We start from the raw sequence: 22,013 nt of genomic DNA on the forward strand, positions 1-22,013 counted from the left end.
TTTGGTATGCGAGTGGAAAGCATGTAGGCCTCGCTAAAAATAAGATAATATCTGTCCGTGTCCTGACTACAGAGCTCACTAACATAGAGCTAAATTTGTGGTTTCAGATATAGTTACCGGCACACACTCAATAAAAAAGACATGTCTGGAGTCTAAGTAAAAAACAAAGTAGACTATTGACAACTTCCTCTCTTCATATTTGATAAGACAAGGAGCTGCTGGATGTGAGAGGGATCTCACCCTTCCCACAACCCCGAGCCTGGCTGTGGGGCATCTTTCCAGATACCATGACCTCTACTCGTGACATGGAGATCCTCTCCAAACCAGGAGCCTCGGGGCTAAAGAGAGTGATTGCTGTAACCAGAAATGGAAACTGTCGGAGATTTAACAGTCATGAGTGAGTTTATCTTATTTTGACCTACATAAATCAGAATTAGATATAAGATTATTGGACAAGTGTGCTTGTGCATATGCAGTGAAGCCTGGTCTGCAGAGGCAGAGCCATAGAAAAGGGCAATAATTAAGCTCCAATTTTCTTAATCTGCAGGCTCCAAAGGGAATATATACACTTTAACCCAATAAGGTTTGCAAAATAATGCATAGATAAGAAATCAAAACAGTAATAAATAATAAAATAATTAAAATTGGTCAAATGTGGTGGTGAGGTTAATAATGTGTTCCCTTGTTGTGACTTATTAAGATAGAGACACTTGTTTATAGGAAACTTTTATAGCAAAGGTCAAGTGGAACTGCTTCAAGTAGTCCTAGACTAGCAATATTACAGCTGTAATCCAGAGTTACTTGATAAAAAATATGCATTTTTGCATTAATGTCCACATGAAATCACATGAAACTAAATTAAAATGAAATGTTTCGACGTTGACTTAAAAACAAAGTATCCATGAGCGCTTACCACCAGGTTTCCCTTCTGGATGCAGGCTGCCCCGGAGCCCTGGATCACGCTGTCCAGCACCTGGACGTCGCTGCTGGGGGAGTTGGAGCAGTTCCTGCGGCCTTGTCTGATCTCCTCCTCGATGTCTCCAAACTTGAAGGCGCACAGAGCGGACTTTCTGTCCGCCTTGGCAAACACTCCGAACAGGTAGGGCTCCGGGCTCCTCCCGGCGTCCGCGTGGATCTCCGCGGGGTAGACGGACAGCAGCCGGTTGTAAATGTTCCCGTTAAATCCACACTGCAGAGGCATCTGGATGTAGGACTCTGTGAGCTTCCTGCTCTCCGGCCCGCTGGGCTTCCTGGGGTTCTCGGTGTCCAGACAGATCCTGGCCAGGATGCTGTTGGGCTGGCTCTCCTTGTGGCCCATTTTAGCATCATTATTGAAGGCGATGTAGGAATAAGTCTTCTGCATGAAAGCGTGCACGAAGTTCAGCTTGTTTTTGGCTTTAACGTCCTGTTTGATCTTGAAGACATTATCCTCTGAGGGGTTGATGTCATAGGTGAAGAGTCGGGATAGATCCTTAATGTTCAAGGAGCGGATGGCGATCTCCGGGGTGTTCTCAAAGCGCAGGTCCTCCTTGCTGTGGTTCTGAGGGAAGAACTGGGTGCCAGCCCCGGTGTAGGTCGCCCCGACCAGGAGCCGGGTGTTCCCCCCGTGGCTCTTGAAGATGAGCCCGACTGTGGACGCGTTCGGGTGATTGGCAGCGATGTTGAGCATGCTGGGGAACACAGTCTTCTCGCCCTTGTGTGGGAACTCCACCGCTATCTCTGAGATATTCTCCATCTTCCTGAGCTCACAGAAGCCCTGGTACACGGAGCCACACACCACCACGACCCCCTGCTCCCGGTCGAGCTTCAGCAGCTTGTTGTAGTTGTCCTTGAGGGATTTGGGATGCTCGCACGGAGCCTGGGGCAGCTGCGGCGCATGGCACAACAGGTTGTCCTCCACCGGCCCGGTCCTCTTCTCCACCTCGATGTTCAGGGTCCCGTTCAGCTGGTAGACTGTGTTGACGGTGGCCAGGTAGACTTTTCTGGACACCGGGTCCACCACGAAGTTATTGGTCTGGTTTGGAGACGGGAATGTGTGCTGGATGCGCAGCGCGCTGGCACTCCGGCGCGTCTCCAAAGCCAGGACGCCGAGCAGCAGAAGAGCTATCTCTATCGAAGGAGGCATTTTTCCTTCTGACCGGCTTCCGCGTGTTCTGTGCCGAGGGGTGCATTGAGCAAAGACAAAATTGTGTGTTTGTTCCTACTGCGACAATCCGAGAGGAAAGGCTGTTTCCTGCTCAACGCCTAAACCCAGAATGACGCGATAAGCGAGTCGTGCTTCCTCTTCAGGCTGCCTCCCTGTCCTCTCTCCCTCTGAGCAGCTCAGCAGCAGCAGCTCTCCCGAGGCGCACTCAGCCACAATACCTTGTTGAGATTTTTATGACCTTTAAACAATCGTCTATTAGAGACAATCAGTTCATGTTGATTTGCTGACGCGCAAATTCTGGACAATATCATTCAGCATCTACAAAATGTGATCAAACTTGTATGGAGTCATGTTTCTGAATCAAGAATTGATTCAGAAATAAATAAACCATCAATAAAGTAAACATTAAAGTAAAATGTAGACTTTACTGGGACCAGGGGCGGCGACAGTTTCAGCCAGAAGAGCGGCTCTGCCTCCATATGAAGCATCACCTCCCACCAGGACACTCTGCTGTGACTGATTATTAGATTCAGCTCACTAAAGTGTTAGACCCAATTTCTCCTAAATGTCTTTTTTTACCCTTTTCAGCTACATTTAAAACTAATTTGTTCTGATCCCAGATATTATATCTTATTATAGGTCTCATATTAACTTGTTGAAGATATAATATGAAGTTGTAATGACCACACTGAGTCTTCCAGAGATGGCCCACTTGATGGATCCCCGTCCCTGCGTGGTTCCGCTCATCTCGGGGTTAATGACGGGTCACCGTCCCACCTCCTGTGCTCTCAGTCCCCCGGCTCTCAGATTAGTTCTGCAGATCTGGAGGGTTCCGTTTTGGGTACATACGGCTCGGTAAGCACCGTGAAAGTGCTACCAGATGGGCACATCAGCACACCTTTCCGGTTTTTGACATACACATCGATCCAACACAGCTTTCTTGCGCGTTTTCCCTCATAAATATTCAAGCGCAACACATGCGCCCCCACTCAAAAATGCACGAATATGGTTAGCATTTTTTGTCTGTGGATGGAGTGTGCATATGCTCACATCTCTGAATAGAAATGAATGATCCCTAGTTGGGAAGCGACCACCAATGTGTCAGACACTGCATAAATCAGTTTGCAGGCGAGCCCGAGCAGTGTTATCTCTGAATACATGCAATAATTAAAGTTGATGCTAAATCGTGCGCAATCGCTTGTGCCTATTTACTGTGAGCTCCTCTGGGGATAAACTCTCTCCTCTCCGTCACCACTTGCAGCTTTCAGTGGGCCAGATAAGTGCGCCCCGTGTTTACCTTGGCGCACAGCCATGCGCATCAAATCTGGCAGGCTAGGAAAGGAGGGAAGCGCTCTGATAAAGTGCAACATAATGACCCCCCAACTGCACAGCACAGCCACTGAGCCACCAACAGGCTCGGCACTGTGCGCGTGAGTGTGAGCGCGTGCACGGGGTCCTGCGGGGATAAGGCTCGCTGTGGGTCAAAGCTGTCAGCATCAGATATCAGCGGCGAGGTGTGACTGACTGACTGAGAGCTGCTCAATCAGACATTCACCCGAATTAAGCTGTGTGTGAGTTAGTGTGTGTGAGTTAGTGTGTGAGTTAGTGTGTGTGTGTGTGTGTGTGTGAGAGAGAGAATGGTAGAATAAAGCAGGGCTTCGTGTTCTCTCCTGTGTTTAGAGTGAAAATATTGTCCCTGGTGGCCAGTCTGACTGCGGTTAAAGGGGCCTTCCACCCAACCTGTTTCCTTCCTGATAAGATGCAGCACCTACTGGCGTTCAGACCCTCAGAGAAGACCACTCACACTCACTAAACTGCCTCTCACAAGAGAAAGAGGAAGAGAACATCTTAAGGGCATACAAGGCAAAATATTTCCATCTAGTGGTCACAAGAAGAACCTGCAAGAAATGACTGACAAAGGGGATTCATATAATGTGTAGTCAGCACATCCTACAGTAATTAATCCCCCCAAGCGGACATGCATCCCAACAATAACAACACAGGCATTAATTAGAACAAGTGAGCTTTAAGAAACAGTGAGGGCTCATGAGTTAGTCAGGAATGCACTTTATTTATTCCACACTTAGAAAAGGACATCAGAAGGCACTAGAGTGGTTCAGCACACAACCCTACATCACAGGTGTTACTGCACGGTCCAGCTGAGGTCAAAGGTCGGCTCACGCTCAACTCGTCTGGTGCAACCATAATGGCAAAATAAAAATTTTAAAAAAGAAATCAATAAATCAGCCATTTTAATTGCATGTTCAACTCGAGAGCAGTCAAGTTTATCGACGTTTTGATGAGAAATGAACTAAATTCCTCTCTGCGGGTTTTATTCTTAGACGAGGATGACAGTGATCCTGACCTGAGGCAGCTCCTCTCATCCCTCTGAGGCCCACTGTCTTAAGAGTGACAACCTTTGAAGCCTCTATCAAAGGTTCCTCAAGCCTCAGCCTGGCTTGGATGTTATCTAGCCGTGTGCTAAAGTGCAGCTGTACAGTTCAAATGATCCCACTATCTGTTAGGAAATCAGCTTCTCAGCATGAAATGCAGAACGAACTATTTAATGTGCTCGGTCATCTTGTTGTGTCCTTGACTTCATGAGAGAGAGAGAGAGAGAGAGAGAGAGAGAGAGAGAGAGAGAGAGAGAGAGAGAGAAAGAAAGACTGGACTCCCAGTCAAGGAGCTGAACTCAGGCGAGGTGCAGAAACAACCGGAGATCAGGAGTCAAGTTCATGTTCCGACTGTGAATCCTCTAGTAGATTTTTCACTTGTGAGAAGATACATCCTTATCATCCAGGTGAGACATTCATGACGTATCTGAATAGAAGCAACATCCTCTTTCTCTCCTCTCAGCTTGGACCCTTTGGGTGCAAAGACAAAGGTTTGGCACTGGGTGATCACACCGAGAGAGTGTACTTGTAGAAAAAGAAGGACGGCCAAAGAAAGAAATAAATATGAGGGAGATATTGTGATGAAGAAGAGTTAAGTATCAGTGTGCATTAAACTGACATGGCAGTGGAGACGACTTTCACTGTAGATAGAAAGCAGCAGCAGCATTCTTGTTGTTCCACTGAGATAAGCACCAGCGCTCTCCCTTTCCTGACCTGATCACATCAAATATGGCGGGGTGGAGACAATTATCCTGGCAAATTGATTCTGCTCGGACAATGGCCTTTTGTCATTGCTTTTAAAACACAAAACTGGCTCCTTTGTATTTTTTCTTAATGGAAACATGCAGCATTGTTTACATGTTGCAAATATGGCAGATGCTTAACAATAACCAGATGTTTTCTGTGTGTTTATGTGCCGTTTCTATGGTGAGCACGCTAGCTTTTCCCCTCTGAAGCCGGCCCATTCTCTTGTTGTGTTTCAGTTATAATCTCCCCTATTAAACACAGGTTTTCTTGTTGACTTTAAAAAGGAAATAAGTAAAAGCATGTGATCTTTGCTATTAGAAATGGTAAGGAAGCACAAAAAGTCTCTAATCATCATGACACTGAGGCCATGGTCAGTCCTTCAGTATGTTCTGTATGAACACGTTTCATCACAGCAAGTAAGGAGCAAGTCCCAGGAAGGTTTCAGCCGTGGTTCAGATCTACCAATCACAGCTAGGAGAGAGTTCTCTTCCTAAAGGCAATCAACCACGTTATCACATTAGCATGTCTCTACAGTTGGACTGGGCCTTTGGAGCAAATCGCCAGCCCAGTTCCCTGACTAAGCTCCCCGTCATGTAGAGCGTGAGGAGCGAAATGCTACATGGTACTGAATAAAATAACATTTAAAAATAAAAATAATATTATTAGAAATAATAACATTATAATTGATTAAACTCTAAAGATAAAAACAGTACAACGCTGCATTCTGAGGAACAGCAACACAAAAGTTCATTTTCAAAAAATGTAAACAGTCTCGTCCTTCCAAAATGACAATCAGGACAATCACGAGCGTTCTCAGCTCCGTTTCTTCCGTTTCTTCGTCTGGATTCTGTGTCCGAATGTGCCCGGCCGAATCTTCAGTGCGCGGCCACGCAGCCTTTCTAACGCCAATCACGTTCTTCAGACGTCCTGCGTGGTCGCAGTTAAAGTTACATCACCTGGTGTCACCAGAAGCAACATGCAGGCTTCAGCGAGGTCATCCTGGAGGCTGCAGGGCGCGGTGCGTGTACCCAGAGAGAGCTTCCCAGTTCCTCCACAGGAAAGCCAGCAGGAGGATGAGGAGGAGGGTGGAGAGGGAGCGGGAGCGCGTCTTCATCAGGGGGACCACACAGTTGGCCACAGTAGAGACAAAGACCAGAAGGACGGCCATCAGGGCCAGCAGCACGTTGATAAGTTTCCCCAGGAGGGTCCGGGCTGTGGCGTTCTCCAGACCCTCCAGCTGGACCACCTGCTGCTGCTGCTGCTGCAGCTCCATCTTAGAGATCCTGGTCTGACACGCCTCCAACGCCTCCTGCACCACACACAGAGGAACAGACAACACTCAGACTCAGAGTCACACTAGAGCAGGGATGGATTCTCAACGTGTGAATATGAGACAGAAAGAAGCAGCAGCAGGTGTCCTTCTAAACCTCTAACTAGCTAACAGCTCTACACACAGAATACTCCATGGTAGAATGGGAAGTAGTAGTATATTTGATCTATATCCTGATATGAGACTAGATATATTTTGGATATCATGACATTTTCATGTGGCAAAAGTGTTGTCTTTACCTAGTTCTATTACAGCAACATTATTATGAATTATCTGAACTGTTTTAAGTATTTGCCTTTATTTACAGATAATTATTTAGCACCAATAGTCATCCCTGCAATATTGTTGCAATATCAATATTGAGGTATTTGGTCCATATATATATATATATATATATATATATATATACACTACCGGTCAAAAGTTTTAGAACACCCCAATTTTTCCAGTTTTTTATTGAAATTCAAGCAGTTCAAGTCAAATGAACAGCTTGAAAGGGTCCAAAGGTAAGTGGTGAACTGCCAGAGGTAAATAAAAAAAGGTAAGCTTAACCAAAACTGGAAAATAATGTACATTTCAGAATTATACAAGTAGGCCTTTTTCAGGGAACAAGAAATGGGTTAACAACTTAACTCTATGGAGTCTTGGGCTATTTTGTCCATTTTTGAATTCTTTTCATGTCTTTGTAAGTCATTTTGTGGTCATTTTGTGTCTTTTTTTTGTAATTTTGTCTTTTTTTGTCATTTCGTGTCTTTTATTGTCATTTTGTGTCTTTTTTTAGTCATTTTGTGTCTTTTTTTAGTCCTTTAGTCCAACATAAAATATGATTTTGAATCTTTTTTTAACTTTCAAAACACTATCATGCTCAATAAAGAATTTTAAATGTTGCAAATGTGCATTAATTTCAGAGTACACTAAGACATTAAACTGCATCATTTTCAATTAAATTCTGGAAAAGTTGGTGTGTTCTAAAACTTTTGACCAGTAGTGTACATATATATATATATATATATATATATATATAAAAATACAATGCATACTTTACAAGAGTCGCATGAATTGTTTCTGAGGGCTGCTATTGAAACTCAATGGTCACTTTACTTTGTTGGACTGCTATATATTATATATTGAACTAAACATTAGGAACAACTGTCATCAAGCACAACCTGAGTTATAAACTAACACGTCTCTGAAGGTGTCAATCGAAAAAGAAGCTAATCATCTTTTTATGATGTAACATTTATGAGCTAGCTGTGTCACAGTGTCCCTAACAGATTGGCCACTGAGTCTATTTTTTTTCATAGACCTCTAGCGCCCCCTGTCTCCAGGGAAAAGAAATGCAGCCAAGGGGGCAACATGAACCATGTTACATACATGTTAGCTAAGCCGTGACAGACACCAGGAGTAATGGGAGTCAATGGCAGGGAAATCCTTGTGTGTTGAACAAACAGTAGAAGCAACGGACAGACTGTATTCTCCCCCTTATCTTCCTGTTTACACTATCAACATAGACATACATGACATCATGCCTTTAGCTGTCAAAGGGTGTGACACACACACACTTAAACTTGACGTCCAGTCTGAGCCAAGGTTATAATAGTTTTGGATTTTTAACTAGTTTTAGTTTTAATTTCGTTGTGAATTTTTGTTTTCAAATTCAGTTAGTTTTAGTTAGTTTTTAGAGTGAGTTTGCTAGTTTTAGTTTAGTTTTTAGTTTTTGAAAATGCTTAGTTTTAATTTAGTTTTTATTAGTTTTAGTGTTAGTTTTAGTTTTTTTGTAATGGGCTATGTGTTGGGTGCCAGATTCAAAGAGGTCATAATAAATGTTTCCTTTATTTCCTTTGGTTTATCATCTCAGCCCCAATAAGGTTATTAACTGTTTTGTATTTTGGTTCTAGTGTTAACATCCCAGTCTCAGTAAACATATTCACCATGTGTTGCATGTTCAAATAGAAACACTGAATTATGAATGAAAAAAGTTGACAAAAACAAAAACTAAGGACATTTTCACTATAATTTTAGTTAGTTTTAGTTAGTTTTGTAACCACAAAATACAGTTTCAGTTAGTTATCGTTTTTTTAAAAACTCTAGTTTTTATTTTAGTTAACGAAAATGTTTTTTCAATTCTAGTTTTTGTTATTTGGTTAGTTTTCGTTAACTATAATAACCTTGGTCTGAGCACCAGATTAGCTTCTTCTGCTGTTAGAGAGGCTGAGCTCTCTTTAGACTTCTTAGTATGGAACTCCAAGCGGAAAAATTAATTAAAGACACATATAAACACTGATAAGAGTGTTTACAGACGGACAATAATCTTAATTGAAACAATTAAAACATATAAATGTATAATTGTGGCTTAAAGCAGCTATCTGGCTTCATTCAGAAGCAGTTGTTGAGCTACTGAGAGGTTGAGAGCTGGAGACTGTCTGACAGGCCAGGGAGCAGAGACAACACTGTCATTAAATGATATTATGGATATCAGTATTCAAATCAGAATCACTGTGAAGACAGACTCTTGACAAGGGCATTTGGAAAGAACAGAAACAAAATAAAAGCATTAAACTCTGTGTATAGCGCCAGTAAAATGTCAGAATACAACGATAATTTCAACAACATCAGCGTGAGAAAGTGCAACATTTTGCTGTATCTATACTAGATGTGATGCAGTTACTTGTGTATGTGCATCAGGTATTTTTTAATGGCTGCTCAGAAGTGAGGACCAGAACACGCCGTTTAATTGAACGCTTTATCCTCTAAAACTTCTTATCATCCCTTCCTGACAGTTCATTCCGACAACAGACTGATTTTTGAAGCAGCCAATTTTGAGCACAATGAGAGACTAAGGAAATGTAATTTCCACTAAGCTGATTTCTGCAGCCGTTCATTTATTTCTGACATGTTCAGGGTGCTTTCAGACCTGGATGTCTCTGGCTCGTTCATAAGACTGGTAGGCGATCTTCTCCTCCATGCTGGCCAGCTCCTGTTTCAGGTTGAGGATCTCGTTCTGGTGGAGTTCGGTCAGGTCGTTGAGCTGCTCCTCCAGACGTTCACACCTAAAGACACAAAACACAACACACCAACGGGCACGTGAGAGTCTGGCTCATGATTAGATTAGACAGAGAAACACATGTAGGAATTAGTAGAAACAGGCCTTGGAGGCATCTGACCACACGACACCTGACTTGACTGATGACTTGCCCTGACAAGATTAGGGCACGCTTACTCATCTGCTGATCCAACCGGCCAATCAGAGGCAGGCAGCAGTATGAGACCGGCCAATGGGAGGCGACCAGGAGGAGGAGAGGGGTCTATACTGCTGTTTATTTTGGCAGGGCACACACACATCCCCCGAGAATAGACATGATTAGACTGCCTCTGTGTACGTTTCAATTATTAAACACATTTTTACTGATTATTTCAGAACTCAACTATAAACATTCACCATTAATTGATTTCTGTTTCGCTTATAATGGCAGAAAATAGAGAAAAAAGGGAAAGAAAATCATGTTTTCCCAGACTCCAAGCTGATGTCTTCCAAACCAAAATATTTTCAATAATGATTATAGAAGATTATGAATAAAACAGATCTCGACAAAATTTTCCTTGGGGACATAATTTGCAGTTGAAAAAAGGTAATATATCACAACATATCACAACACATGTTACGGCAATATTGCAATAATATCGTATCTTGGGGCCTTTAGTGACTGACACAACTAGAAATACCAGTGAATTTATTGTATATTCACTGAGAAAATGATTTACGATTTGCCAAAAATAATGACACTTATAGTTATTTACAGCCCTGGTTAAGAAAGTCACTTATAAGGTATTTGTTGGATGGATTTAGCAACATGACTGGTTTATAAATGATTATTCCCAGAGGCGTTGTTGAAAAAGATTGGTCATTTTGTTCTGTTCCCGACGTTATTTTGGTCTTAAGAGGACAAAAACAGACTGCTCTGGACATTTTAGGGAGAAAAATGCTCATGTTTCTTTTACTCTCCTCTCTTTTCTATTGTCCTGCCCTCTTAATCTTTGTGCCCTCTTGTCAGAAAACTCTGGAGGAATGTGAGTGTGTTTTTTACGGCCAACTGGCCCCAGACACACCAAAACAAGAGCTGCACAGAGTCTAAGACGAGACGAGCTATACAGAACTGGGACCAGGGCTGAAATAACGCCAAATATCTTTGTACTTAGAGGACACTGTGAAATGTGCAGGTGTGTCTGTCAGTTTAGATGTCAACAGATGTCTCAAAACAACAAAACTAACAACATTTTAATAACAGTTCAGTCCAAATTCTGAAGCACTTAATGTAATGGCAGTAGTTGTAGGTGATTAGGGCTTGTACCACTCTCCAAATCTATATTTGCTTAGACTTTCAATTTCAAGGTCACGATTTAATTGAATTTCCCACTGACATATTTATTTTCAGCACTGAAGGCTATGAGTCCTGAATCATAAAGATTAACGAATCACTGATTTTTTATGCTCACAACTCATTTACTTTGTCAAATTATTCTTCAAAATAAGCCGACGTGGCATCAAGTGTGATAAAACTGCCATACTTTATTTGGAATATGGTCGAATTGTCAATTCTACTTTTGATTTCGATAACTAATATTGATCGCACATTTCAATCTATTTACAATTAAAAACTGAGATTGTGACACGTCTGTAGGGGACACAAAGAAAACAATAAAACTGACTCTCACAATCTGCATAATGCATGAGAAAACAACACCTTTAAGGCTCGGTACAGGAGCCACACCTTTATGCTGGCTTTACACATTTGTGTAAAAAGCAGCTCTGGGTCAAGGTTTTGTTTTTATCTCCAGCGTGCTAGCTTTGATAAAAGAGTTCTCCATGATGATGCGTCAACAGCAGCTCAGCGATATGAATGATGAGTATTGTTTTCTGCAGTATGTTCCAGAAAAGATAGTTCTCTCTGATTAAGCACTGTTGGAATTTTAGGGGATTTCTCGTGTCAAACAGGAAATGCTTATAAATATCTGATGCACACTGTGGTTTGTTATGTTGATTCTCTCTTTACCTGAAGCGTTCCTCCTGCAGAGCCTGCATGACCACCGTGTAGTCTCTCTGATAGTGGCTCTTCAGACCATCCAGGTTCTCCTCCAGCCGTGCCTGGCCCTCCCTCAGCTCCTGCATCTCCTGCAGCAGCATGTCCAGGCTGGAGCTCTGGCTCCTCTCCAGCGTGTTGCCCTTGGAGCTGGGGGGGCCTCCGGGGGCCCCCGTGGTGCTGTTTGCCCCCGCTGAGCCTGACGTAGCACTAGAGCAGTCGTCCTCGCTGCCGTACTTGGGGCTGGCCTGCAGGTGATGGCCAGCGCTGCCCAGGGAGCGTCCTCCAGCCCCCGTCACGCCTTCCTCCACCGACGGGTCGTCCAACGAGTCTTTAAGAGACGGGATGTTGTCAGCGCTGCCGAATTTGTGGCGAATCAGCGAGGCGATCTCCCGAGGCTTGGAGACGACGGCCCCGGCAGCAGAGTGTGTGGCCTGGGAGAAGCTGGACAGGCCTCCCTTCACGCTGTCCACCACGCCTTCACTGAAGCCCGTGACTTTGGCGCCGACGTCCTTCAGACCCTGCTGCATGTCCCGCAGGACGTCCTTGGGCTGGCGAGGGATGCCGTTGTGCTCCACCTCCCGTAGCTTCCGGTGGTAGTGCTCCAGCTTCCTCTGCAGCTGCTGGATGGTCTGCGCCGATTTCTGGTTCTTCTTCTCAAAAACCTGACAGCCACAAAACAAGTTCTCATTATTCAAAAGGAATAAACATTACACTGCAATGAGCTGACTATCTTTAGTTCCCCTAGGGACAAACAAAGTCAGCAAACAGGTGAAGTATTTGTATTCGAATAAATTGTCACATAAGCATTCTAACACAGCAGTTCCCAAACGTTTTCAGCCGTGCACCTCCTTCTATGTCCCAACTGGGTTGACCCCCCCCAATCCCCCACACTTTAAAAAACTAAATGCAATAAGAGTTTTTATCGCCACATTAATGGTGGAGGATGATGACAGGCTCAGGATCAGAGGCAGAAAGCAGATCAGTTGGGACAAATGTTATAATATTTGGAGCTGCGTTGAACAAAAATTTAAACGAGCGTGGAGTGAACACAACCCCGTCATCATAACACAGGCTGGAAAAATGATACAAGAACAAGAAGATAACTTCTTCTACGCTTCATTATAAGATCAAAAACAACCAAAAACAGATGCAAAAATGACCAAAGATGACACAAAATTATCAAAATAGACACAAATTGACCAAAAATACATGTAAAAATGACCAAACAACCAAAAAATAGATGCAAAAATGACCAAAATAGATGCAAAAATGAACAAAAAATGACACAAAATTGAATAGCCTGTATTTAATAATTAATTAATAACACGTCTTTATTGTGTTGGGGGGAAAAATATGTAATTGTGTCATTATCAGACCGCCATTACATGTTTCATCCACGCACCACACTTTGGGAATCCCTGTTCTAACAATACAAGTTCCTTGGATTAATTTCTCAAGGAAATATACACATTAATATGTTTTGTACCTGTTTGATGCGTGTGCTCTGCTGCTTGTCAGCATTGTTGGCCAGTTTGAGGTACTCTGCCACGTTGTCGTCTCTGGCTGTCTGCTCGATTTTAATCTGCTCGGTGAGTTTGAGGATCTTCTGCTGCAGCTGGGCGATGGCCTGCTTGGTGCGCTGAGGGTCTGGGGTCCCGTCCTCCCCTCCCGGGAACGAACCGTCGGCCCCGCAGGACACAGCCAGCGGTGTCTGGCCCAGACCGCTCACCTCCAGCCGGTCGATCTGAGAGAAGAGGACGGGGGTAGGGAGAGAGTCAGAGGAGGATTCAAGGGGGGAAACAGGGAAGAAACACTGTGAGTTGCATATTGAAGCTTCTTAGTCATTTTGCTGACGCGCTCAGAAAAAAGGCTTCTGCATTTCAGCAGCCGGTCGCCAGTAGAGAGGGCAAGTTGAGACAGTTAAAGAGGCAACTAGCGGTCAGTTTCTTATAAGAGGAAGATGCGAAATATGATTTTTTTCCATTCGCCTACAAAGAAAGGAAAGTGGAAGAAACAAAATGTCTTTCATACATTCAGTAAATCGATACATAACTTAATATTTTCAGATATGAACCCCCAGTTATCTGCAAACTTATCTCTTTTTTTTTGGTAAAACAAGCAGAAACAGAATGAAAAGGGTATCAGACTCATCTCCTTTTTTGTTTGTTCAGGGTGTGTCAATAAAGGGCAAGACTGACAGGATATTAGATTTTTGCTCAAAACAGTGTCACAGATTACTGTGAATATTTATCTGTGACCTGATTTTGTCAATAGGCCACAAAACATTTGCGTTAAAACAAAATAATAAAGTGAATAAATACAGTTTTTCCTGTTTTTTCCTAAAACTAGATTGCCTCCACCTGAGGAGATGATGAACTTAGTAAAACCTTCAATCTCTTGCTGTCGATGTGATTCATTTCCTCAGACGCCTCAGGGGAAGAACACACAGAACACCGTGAAACTGCTGCAGTTAATCTGCTTCAGGGAGGGATGTGGCCAAAATATTCATATCACTGAGCAGCACAACAACAAATAAACAGCTGAACCTGACAGCACTTAGCGGCTCAGAAGACATCCAGAAAAAAAAAACCCAGAGAGCCGTGGAGGAGCAGAAGCAGTGACAGTTATTCACCTTGGCATCCAGCACTCACACATCACTCATTCTCTGATTATTACCGCTCCATAACAGGTAAAAACAGCGCGCGGCTCACCTGCATGACTAACTGATGACAAGCACCACAGTCAACAAGACAAAACACAGAGCACACGGGCTCAAACCTACAAGTCTGTTTAAAAGTTTCTGCCAAATTACAGAGAAATGGGTCCTGAGTCCTTGCTGCAGCGGAGCCGGGTTCGAATCCGGCCTGAGCTCCCTTTGCTGCATGTCCTCCCCCTTTCTATCTGTCACGTTCAATAAAAAGCATGAAAAATACCAAAAAAAATAATCTTTAAAAAAAAAAAAAATGACAGAGAAATGACCCAAAACGAGCTCACTTTAATGAGTCATCATGTGTCAGAGACACGCGCAGAAAGCGGCTCAGCTCACCTTTCCGTTGGTCAAACGGAGAAACTGTTCCCAGTGCATGTTCCCAGAGTGAAGCAGAACAGTTTATTTTCATCGGTTCTCTGTCTGTGTTCTAGTTAAACAGCTCTACCAGCTCCTCTTCCCCAGGTCCCGCCCGGCTGCTGTCCCTCTAACTCGCCGGGCTTGTTGTGAAAGTTGAAGCGCACCTGAAACTCAGTCAACTGGCCAGCGCGGGAAGCTCCGCCCAAGCCCCGCCCCCTCACAGCTGAGCGATGACATCATCCTCTGAGCTGCAGGGCAAGCACCGGCCAGACAGCCTCACCAGGAGCAGGAATAGATCCTCAATCACTTTATTTACTGTCATAGATTCACTAAGAGAGACTAACAACATGCACACACTAGTAGGAACACTACGACACTTAATAACAGGTATTAATAATAATAAGGTATTATCAGCAGTGGCTGCTGTGGCCCCTTGTGTCAAATTAATAATAAAAAATGATCAATTTATAACAATGAACGACGGAACAATTCTTACCTATTTTTTGTTCAAACAATATCTCACTGTACACAAAAGCATCCCATAATGTGTACATTGTTTAATAGTTTATTGTGTAATAAAAGCTAAATATAAAGATCATTCTCACTGTACTGCACTTTCAAAATAAAATAAAAAGTAATTGTGCACAAAAATGAGAAATGTCATTGTCGTACAAAAATAACTGTTAATGTTGGTGAGTCTCAATGTTTCAATCAATGTAGTTCTTCCAAATATGAGACTTTTAGCTAAAATAAAGGTTTTGGATGATTAAATATCATTTTTGACGATTTTAATGTGCCCCTCTGATTAAACACTGGCCCCCACAGTAAAATTGGTCTAGAACCGCCACTGCACAGACTAATAACAGGTATTATCAGGCTACCACTGCTATGTTTGTCACTATTAGAATAAAAAAAAATGAATTCCTGCAAGATTGGGCAGCAGTCCTGACAGTGCATTCAGTCCATTTACTCAAGTACTGTGCTTAAATACAAATCTGAGGTATTTTATTATTTCCTTTTCACTTCTATTCCACTACATTTATTTGAAATCATAGTTAAAACTTACTTTTATAATATTTTACATTCAAAATATTTGATCTGATATATAATATACCATACACTTATGTAGATTAACATGTATAATAGTCTAAATTAGCTTTACCTTGACTAGCAATAACTGTGAACTCAGGGTTCCTACAGGTGCTGGAAATCATTGAAAACATTTGAATTTTAATGTTGTATTTTGAATTAAGTGCCTTTAAAGGTTATATAGGATGTCAGATCTACTTAAAAACAGGTGAAACATTTTGAACATAAAATAAAATTGGCCACCCTTCTGTAGAATTCTGTCACAAAACATAATTTTGGTTGTTAATAGCACAATATCATCTATTTTAATGTGATGAAGAAATAGCATGATCAGTATATTGTATACTGCATATACTGTAAATAAATATGTAATTGTCCACGGCTTTAAGGCTGGAAAAGGTTTAAAATGCTTTGGAAAGGTAAAGGGAACTGTATACTGCTGTTAACTGCTACGTAAACATAAATGAATAAAAGAGAATTCACGGTGGTTTCCGTGGTAAATGAAGTGCTACTGAGGAATCCTAACAAGGAAATACCAATCACAGTGTTCACAACTCATTCATGCTACTCGTGACAACAAGTCAATTCATGAACTACACTACCGGTCAAAAGTTTTAGAACATTCCAATTTTTCCAGTTTTTTATTGAAATTCAAGCAGTTCAAGTCAAATGAACAGCTTGAAAGGGTCCAAAGGTAAGTGGTGAACTGCCAGAGGTAAATAAAAAAAGGTAAGCTTAACCAAAACTGGAAAATAATGTACATTTCAGAATTATACAAGTAGGCCTTTTTCAGGGAACAAGAAATGGGTTAACAACTTAACTCTATGGAGTCTTGGGCTATTTTGTCCATTTTTTAATTCTTTTCATGTCTTTGTCTTTTCAAGTCTTTTTTTAGTCATTTTGTGTCTTTTTTCAGTCATTTTGTGCCTTTTTTTTAAGTCATTTTGTATCTTTTGGTGTCTTTTTTGTCATTTTGTGTCTTTTTTTGGTCATTTTGTGTCTTTTTTAAGTCATTTTTTAAGTCATTGTGTGTCTTTTTGTGGTCATTTTGTGTCTTTTTAAAGTCATTTTGTATCTTTTGGTGTCTTTTTTTGTCATTTTGTGTCTTTTTTAAGTCATTTTGTGTCTTTTTTAGTCATTTTGTGTCTTTTTTTGGTCATTTTGTGTCTTTTTTTAGTCCTTTAGTTCAACATAAAATGTGATTTTGAATCTTTTTTTTATTTTCAAAACACTATCATGCTCAATCAAGAATTTTAAATGTTGCAAATGTGCATTAATTTCAGAGTACACTGAGACATTAAACTGCATCATTTTCAATTAAATTCTGGAAAAGTTGGTGTGTTCTAAAACTTTTGACCAGTAGTGTAGCTGGAAGAAGGAACACCTCAGTATCTCAGATCTAATATGTGAAGTGAAATCCTGTAATGGAGTTAAAGAAGAGACAACAGGGCAGACTGGGAGCAGACTGGGAGCAGACTGGGAGCAGACTGGGAGTCCTGGCCCTGAGTGACACTAGAACAACTCCCAGTCTCTCTGTCTGTGTGTGTTCCAGCCAATAGAGAGGAGCTGTACAGAGCTAGAAAAACCAGTCTGACATACCAGTCCCACACACACACACACACACACACACACACACCCACACACACACACACACACACACACACACACACACACACACACACACACACAAACACACACACAGCTTAGGGCACATTCCTTTGAGCACAGGGTAACAAAAAGAAAATTGGTAATTTAAAACCGAAATGGTTTTGCATCATGTTGAAGCCCATATTCATGAGTCCATTGACCTGGACAACAACTGTTGTCCCCAGTAAGTCTGTCTAATCATTAAGGAATCCTCTTGACGGGCAGCCAAGGCGACCCAATGAATCAGAGAACTAGAATAGCGTGCCGAGCTGGCGCCGTAGAGCGGTAAGAGGTGACGCTTCAGAGTGGCACCTGGCTAAAAACAAAACAATATTTATAGCTTTATGAGGGCCAGCGTGAATGAAATACATGCATGTGAGCATTCAATGGGGTAAATGTGAAGCTTTTCCAGTTTGCTATTACATATATCAGCATTATCTAAATAATTAAACATGCGCCCTCTGACCAAAGACATAGGGAAGATAAAGAGGGCAAAGGACGAGTCAGCGGAACACTTTGCACTGGAGTAACCTGCCATACAGAGTAGATAGAGCTTTAAGATACTGTGATAAGAAGACTAGTGATGTGTACACACTGGCACCAAATCAACACCCTTTTTTTTTTTATCAGGCTTTTGATTAATTGTTTCGGGACTGCTATGGTTGTTTAAATTGCTGTTGTTTTGGTCTTTTAAAACTTGTATGTACATTTTTATGTTATGTGTATGATTTCTATGTGAAGCACAAGGTGCTATTTAAATAAAGTTTACTTACTTACTTACTTTTATTGATCAGAAACAACTCTCTGTCTGCAGAGTTCTTCTGTTACGTATGCAAAGAAAGCTGCTCAGCCAGTCAGATAGTTTACAAGTGTGTGACCTGTTTTACGGCTCTGCAGGCGGCTCATATTCCCTATGACTGGTCGCTGTCCAGTTATGAGCTCATTTTCATATATACTGCTATGTGACCACACATAGCAAAGCGTTGCTTCATCCCCAGCTTTCTGATACAGACGAACAGTTCCAGTTACTGAACAAATTGTCTCTACGATCAGCGTCATCCCCAAACGGTCCAGTATTTCTGCGACTAATCATGCATGTAATTAAAGATGGTGAGCCCAAGGATTAGGCTAATTTCCCAGGGTTAACACAGCCAAACATGTTGGTGTGCTGAGCCACTGAAGCAAGAAGTGACAGGCACTGCATCGCTGGAGCTAGTGTACCCTAATGAGTGTGTGTCTGTAACTCGGGGGCTGCATGATCCAGCTCTGATTAGACTTTATCAGGAGGAAGGCCTGCCCAGTGGCTTCTTGCACACACACACACAAACAGGAATGAGTCTCACCCCACCCCTGGCCAAAACTGGGTCCGCCTGCTGGTGCACCAGGTTGTGCAACAGCTTTGATCCAAGTAAAGCTGGTTAGAGCCATGGAAAGAACCCTTACTTACCTTAGATCCACCAGAGGCCTGGGAACAACCCAGCCAGACCTAAACACTCAGTCCTACGGCCATACATCTCACACAGCAGGCACTGAGCTGCATTACTGCACTAATGTTGTTAGATATGCATCACACATAATTAGATACGCCGAACAAGAACATCTTGTACAGCCCCATCTCCATCTCTCGCAGACACACATATGCCTCAAATTCCTCTCTGCTTCATAGCTTCATATAGGTCACAGAGCAGAAAAACAATGCTGATGCTGTCCCGAGACAGATATATTGGTCAGTGTGTCATTATGCACAGATGGACAAATAAAATCTTTTCTTTATCACCTTAAGACGGCAGAAAAGCAACAGAGCCTTCATTAAAGTGTGCCACTACTTCCTAAAAGATAGAGATGCACTGCAAAAAAAGAAAAGTTGGGTGAACTCAAAATTTCAAGGCAACAAACTTCGATAAAATTTCAAGTTGGACAATTAAACGAAATATTTTAAGTTTTGTTTTTGCTCAACTCTGAATTTCTCTGGCACGATTGTAACGCCGCTATGAAATGTCAGCTTATGTTGCGACCACAATTTTGAGTTAGCATTGATACGCTAATGGCTACTCTTGTAGCTGTAACAAGCAGCGCCGCTAGCATCAGTTAGCCGCTAGCGTCAGATAGCCGCTAGCATCAGTTAGCCGCTAGCATCAGTTAGCCGCTAGCTTTCACTAATGACCGAATTTCCCAACAAAGAAATAAGAGTTATCAGAACTATTGTCCCTTGTTGTGAACCCCAACTTAAAGATATAAGTAACAACAACTCACCAACTTGTTTTTGAGCAGACAACTGGCTTCCTTTGTTGTGCTAACTTACATTATTGCCCTAAATGTCAATCATTTATATTTCCAAGTTTTACCAACTTAAATCACTGTTTTAGGCCAAAAAATACAAGTTGGCTTTTTTGCAGTGTGTCGTTGAGAATGTAATACATTGTATGTACAATTTAAAGTCATGTATAAAAACACTTAAATATTATTTTAAGCATTATTAAAAGCAGCCTTCTAAGTACCTTTGCAGAGTCATATTGGTGCAAAATCCACAGAAAAAGTATATTTTTTTGAGTCATAAAGCTATTAAATTCACAATATCGAACGGCATATTGTTAAATTTTAGTATTGTTGGGCCCTAAATAAATCCAAATCCAATATTTTTGGCCAATCTCTTAGTTATTGTTTCTTTCCCATGCTCCCTTATCCTGTAAGTCCTACAATGATGTTTTTCAGATGACTCAGGTGAGTTCAGGTACAGTAATGTTGAGATGTTCTGATAACCATGGCGATAGGAATTTAAACCTGCTTCCATCCATGGCGGCTGCATATTTGTAAAAGATTAACATTATTTACACCACATGCACCAAACTCATAATATTTGTTATGTTATAGACTTATAGCTTATATAACTGTCTTCAACACAGTATTTAGTGTAAACATGGCGATCTTGAGCTGTGCTGTAATTGTTTGGAATAAAAACATTTTAGTCAAGGTCAAGTTTTTGCTATTTTTACGTGTGAAAAAGTACCTTGTTGGTTGGCATGCCTCGCATTCCTGTGATGTCAGCTCGTATGTGTTTAGCCAAGATGCAAGAATGATACTACCAGGATACTATAACTTCAGGTTTCTGCTCTACACATCTCCTATTACAGCATTCTCTGAAGTCAGAAACATGCACAGAACATCATGGTTGTAGAGGCTGCAGGCTGGGTGGGCCGGTCCTCCAACCAGGCTGGTCTGCAGAGTCCCAGATCCAAGAGAAATAGGATCTTATATCCATAGTGGAGAGGAGAATCAGGGTTTTCCGGTGTGCGTTTTGTTCTGTGCCTGAATAATTCCTGTGATCCGTCCACCTGTAAAGAGTCATTTTGAATGTCTACAGCTGTCTTCTCTCCATTTATACCTCTAGTATCTCTCTGACCTTATCACGCTGCAGGCATCCAAGCAATCATCTCTGACTGACTGAACTTCACACTCCTGATTAGTTGGTTTGATCTTTAACCTGCAGTCAATCACAAAGAGGTTGCCGTAGAAACAACATGACATGACTTAGTGATCCAGACGTCTTTCACTCAACAGATAAACTGTATCCGTTAGCAGGGATCCCCCAGAAAACCTACTCAGCCTTGTGGGTTAAAAGTTGACAGGAATTTAGAAATTATGACTATTATGTGTTAATAAATGTAGAGTCTTACAAAAAGGCACAATCTTGACAAATCTTGAAATACCGATTTAACAAACAAACTCCTTTCACTACCCTGAACTCATTATACTGCTGGGTAGGGCTGGGCAATATGGCCCTAAAAGAATATCACGATATTTCAGGCTATTTTTGCGATAACGATATTCTTGACGATATTCCGTAATACTTAAAAAGATATAGAAAATATGTTTTTTTTTAGTCTGTATAAATAAATAAAAATCTAAAATGTAGTGTGAAGTGCAAATCTCAACAGTTGCCAAATAAATAAAAAAATGTATGAGAAAATAATAAAAATAACCATTTAGGGGTTCCGGGGGCATATTTTAATGACATTTTGTAAAGGAGAATAAAGGTTCTTGTATGTTTTATTTAAGGCATCTTATTTTGACAGTCTTCTTGTAAGTTCTATGGTGGATTCTGTTAACACACTGTGCTCTTATTTTGAAAGCTGCATGTGTTTAGCGACAGGGAGTAAGTAGCTTTTTGTGATTAAAACAACTTTAACCACGACATCAAGAAGTAGGAATGTTGCCAATATCATGATATGCATTTTTTTTAACCATAAAAAAATATACCGATTTAACAAACAAACTCCTTTCATCACCCTGAACATTCTGCTGGGTGATTTCTTGCCTGTCAGGATTTTCTGAGACTATGATGGGGACCAAACAAAGTCTGGGAGAAGCTTCCCTGGAGAACATTTTTGCCCTAAAACCCTAAATTTGGTGCCTCTCACACATTCTAATGCCACTTTTTCATCTTAATCATTGCATATTTTAATGAATTATTGTAAAGGATAATAAGGGTTCTTATATGTTTTATTTAAGGCGT

General features: G+C 41.6%; 2 protein-coding genes across 7 annotated transcripts in view; both read right to left on the reverse strand.

Annotated features, from left to right (window-relative positions):
- The window catches only part of plxnd1 (plexin D1), a 99,496-nt gene extending 97,191 nt beyond the window's left edge, over positions 1-2,305 (reverse strand). The window contains exon 1 of the mRNA XM_059333873.1: positions 914-2,305. Coding sequence (XP_059189856.1) covers positions 914-2,125 — 1,212 coding nt within the window. The 5' untranslated portion in view covers positions 2,126-2,305. The remainder of the gene's footprint in view (positions 1-913) is intronic.
- Positions 2,306-4,197: 1,892 nt separating this feature from the next.
- The window catches only part of tmcc1a (transmembrane and coiled-coil domain family 1a), an 81,954-nt gene continuing 64,138 nt past the window's right edge, over positions 4,198-22,013 (reverse strand). For 5 of the 6 annotated variants that reach the window (XM_059333892.1, XM_059333893.1, XM_059333891.1 and 2 more), the window contains 4 exons: positions 13,184-13,441; positions 11,668-12,359; positions 9,531-9,666; positions 4,198-6,595 (listed from right to left, as the gene is read on the reverse strand). In XM_059333892.1, the coding sequence (XP_059189875.1) occupies positions 6,281-6,595; positions 9,531-9,666; positions 11,668-12,359; positions 13,184-13,441 (1,401 nt within the window). In that variant the 3' untranslated portion in view covers positions 4,198-6,280. Of the gene's footprint in view, positions 6,596-9,530; positions 9,667-11,667; positions 12,360-13,183; positions 13,442-14,743; positions 14,909-22,013 lie in introns of those variants that run through there. The other variant, XM_059333895.1, reaches the window with a different exon arrangement.

This window comes from Centropristis striata, chromosome 5 (assembly GCF_030273125.1).
Source record: "Centropristis striata isolate RG_2023a ecotype Rhode Island chromosome 5, C.striata_1.0, whole genome shotgun sequence".
NCBI classification, from domain to species: domain Eukaryota; kingdom Metazoa; phylum Chordata; class Actinopteri; order Perciformes; family Serranidae; genus Centropristis; species Centropristis striata.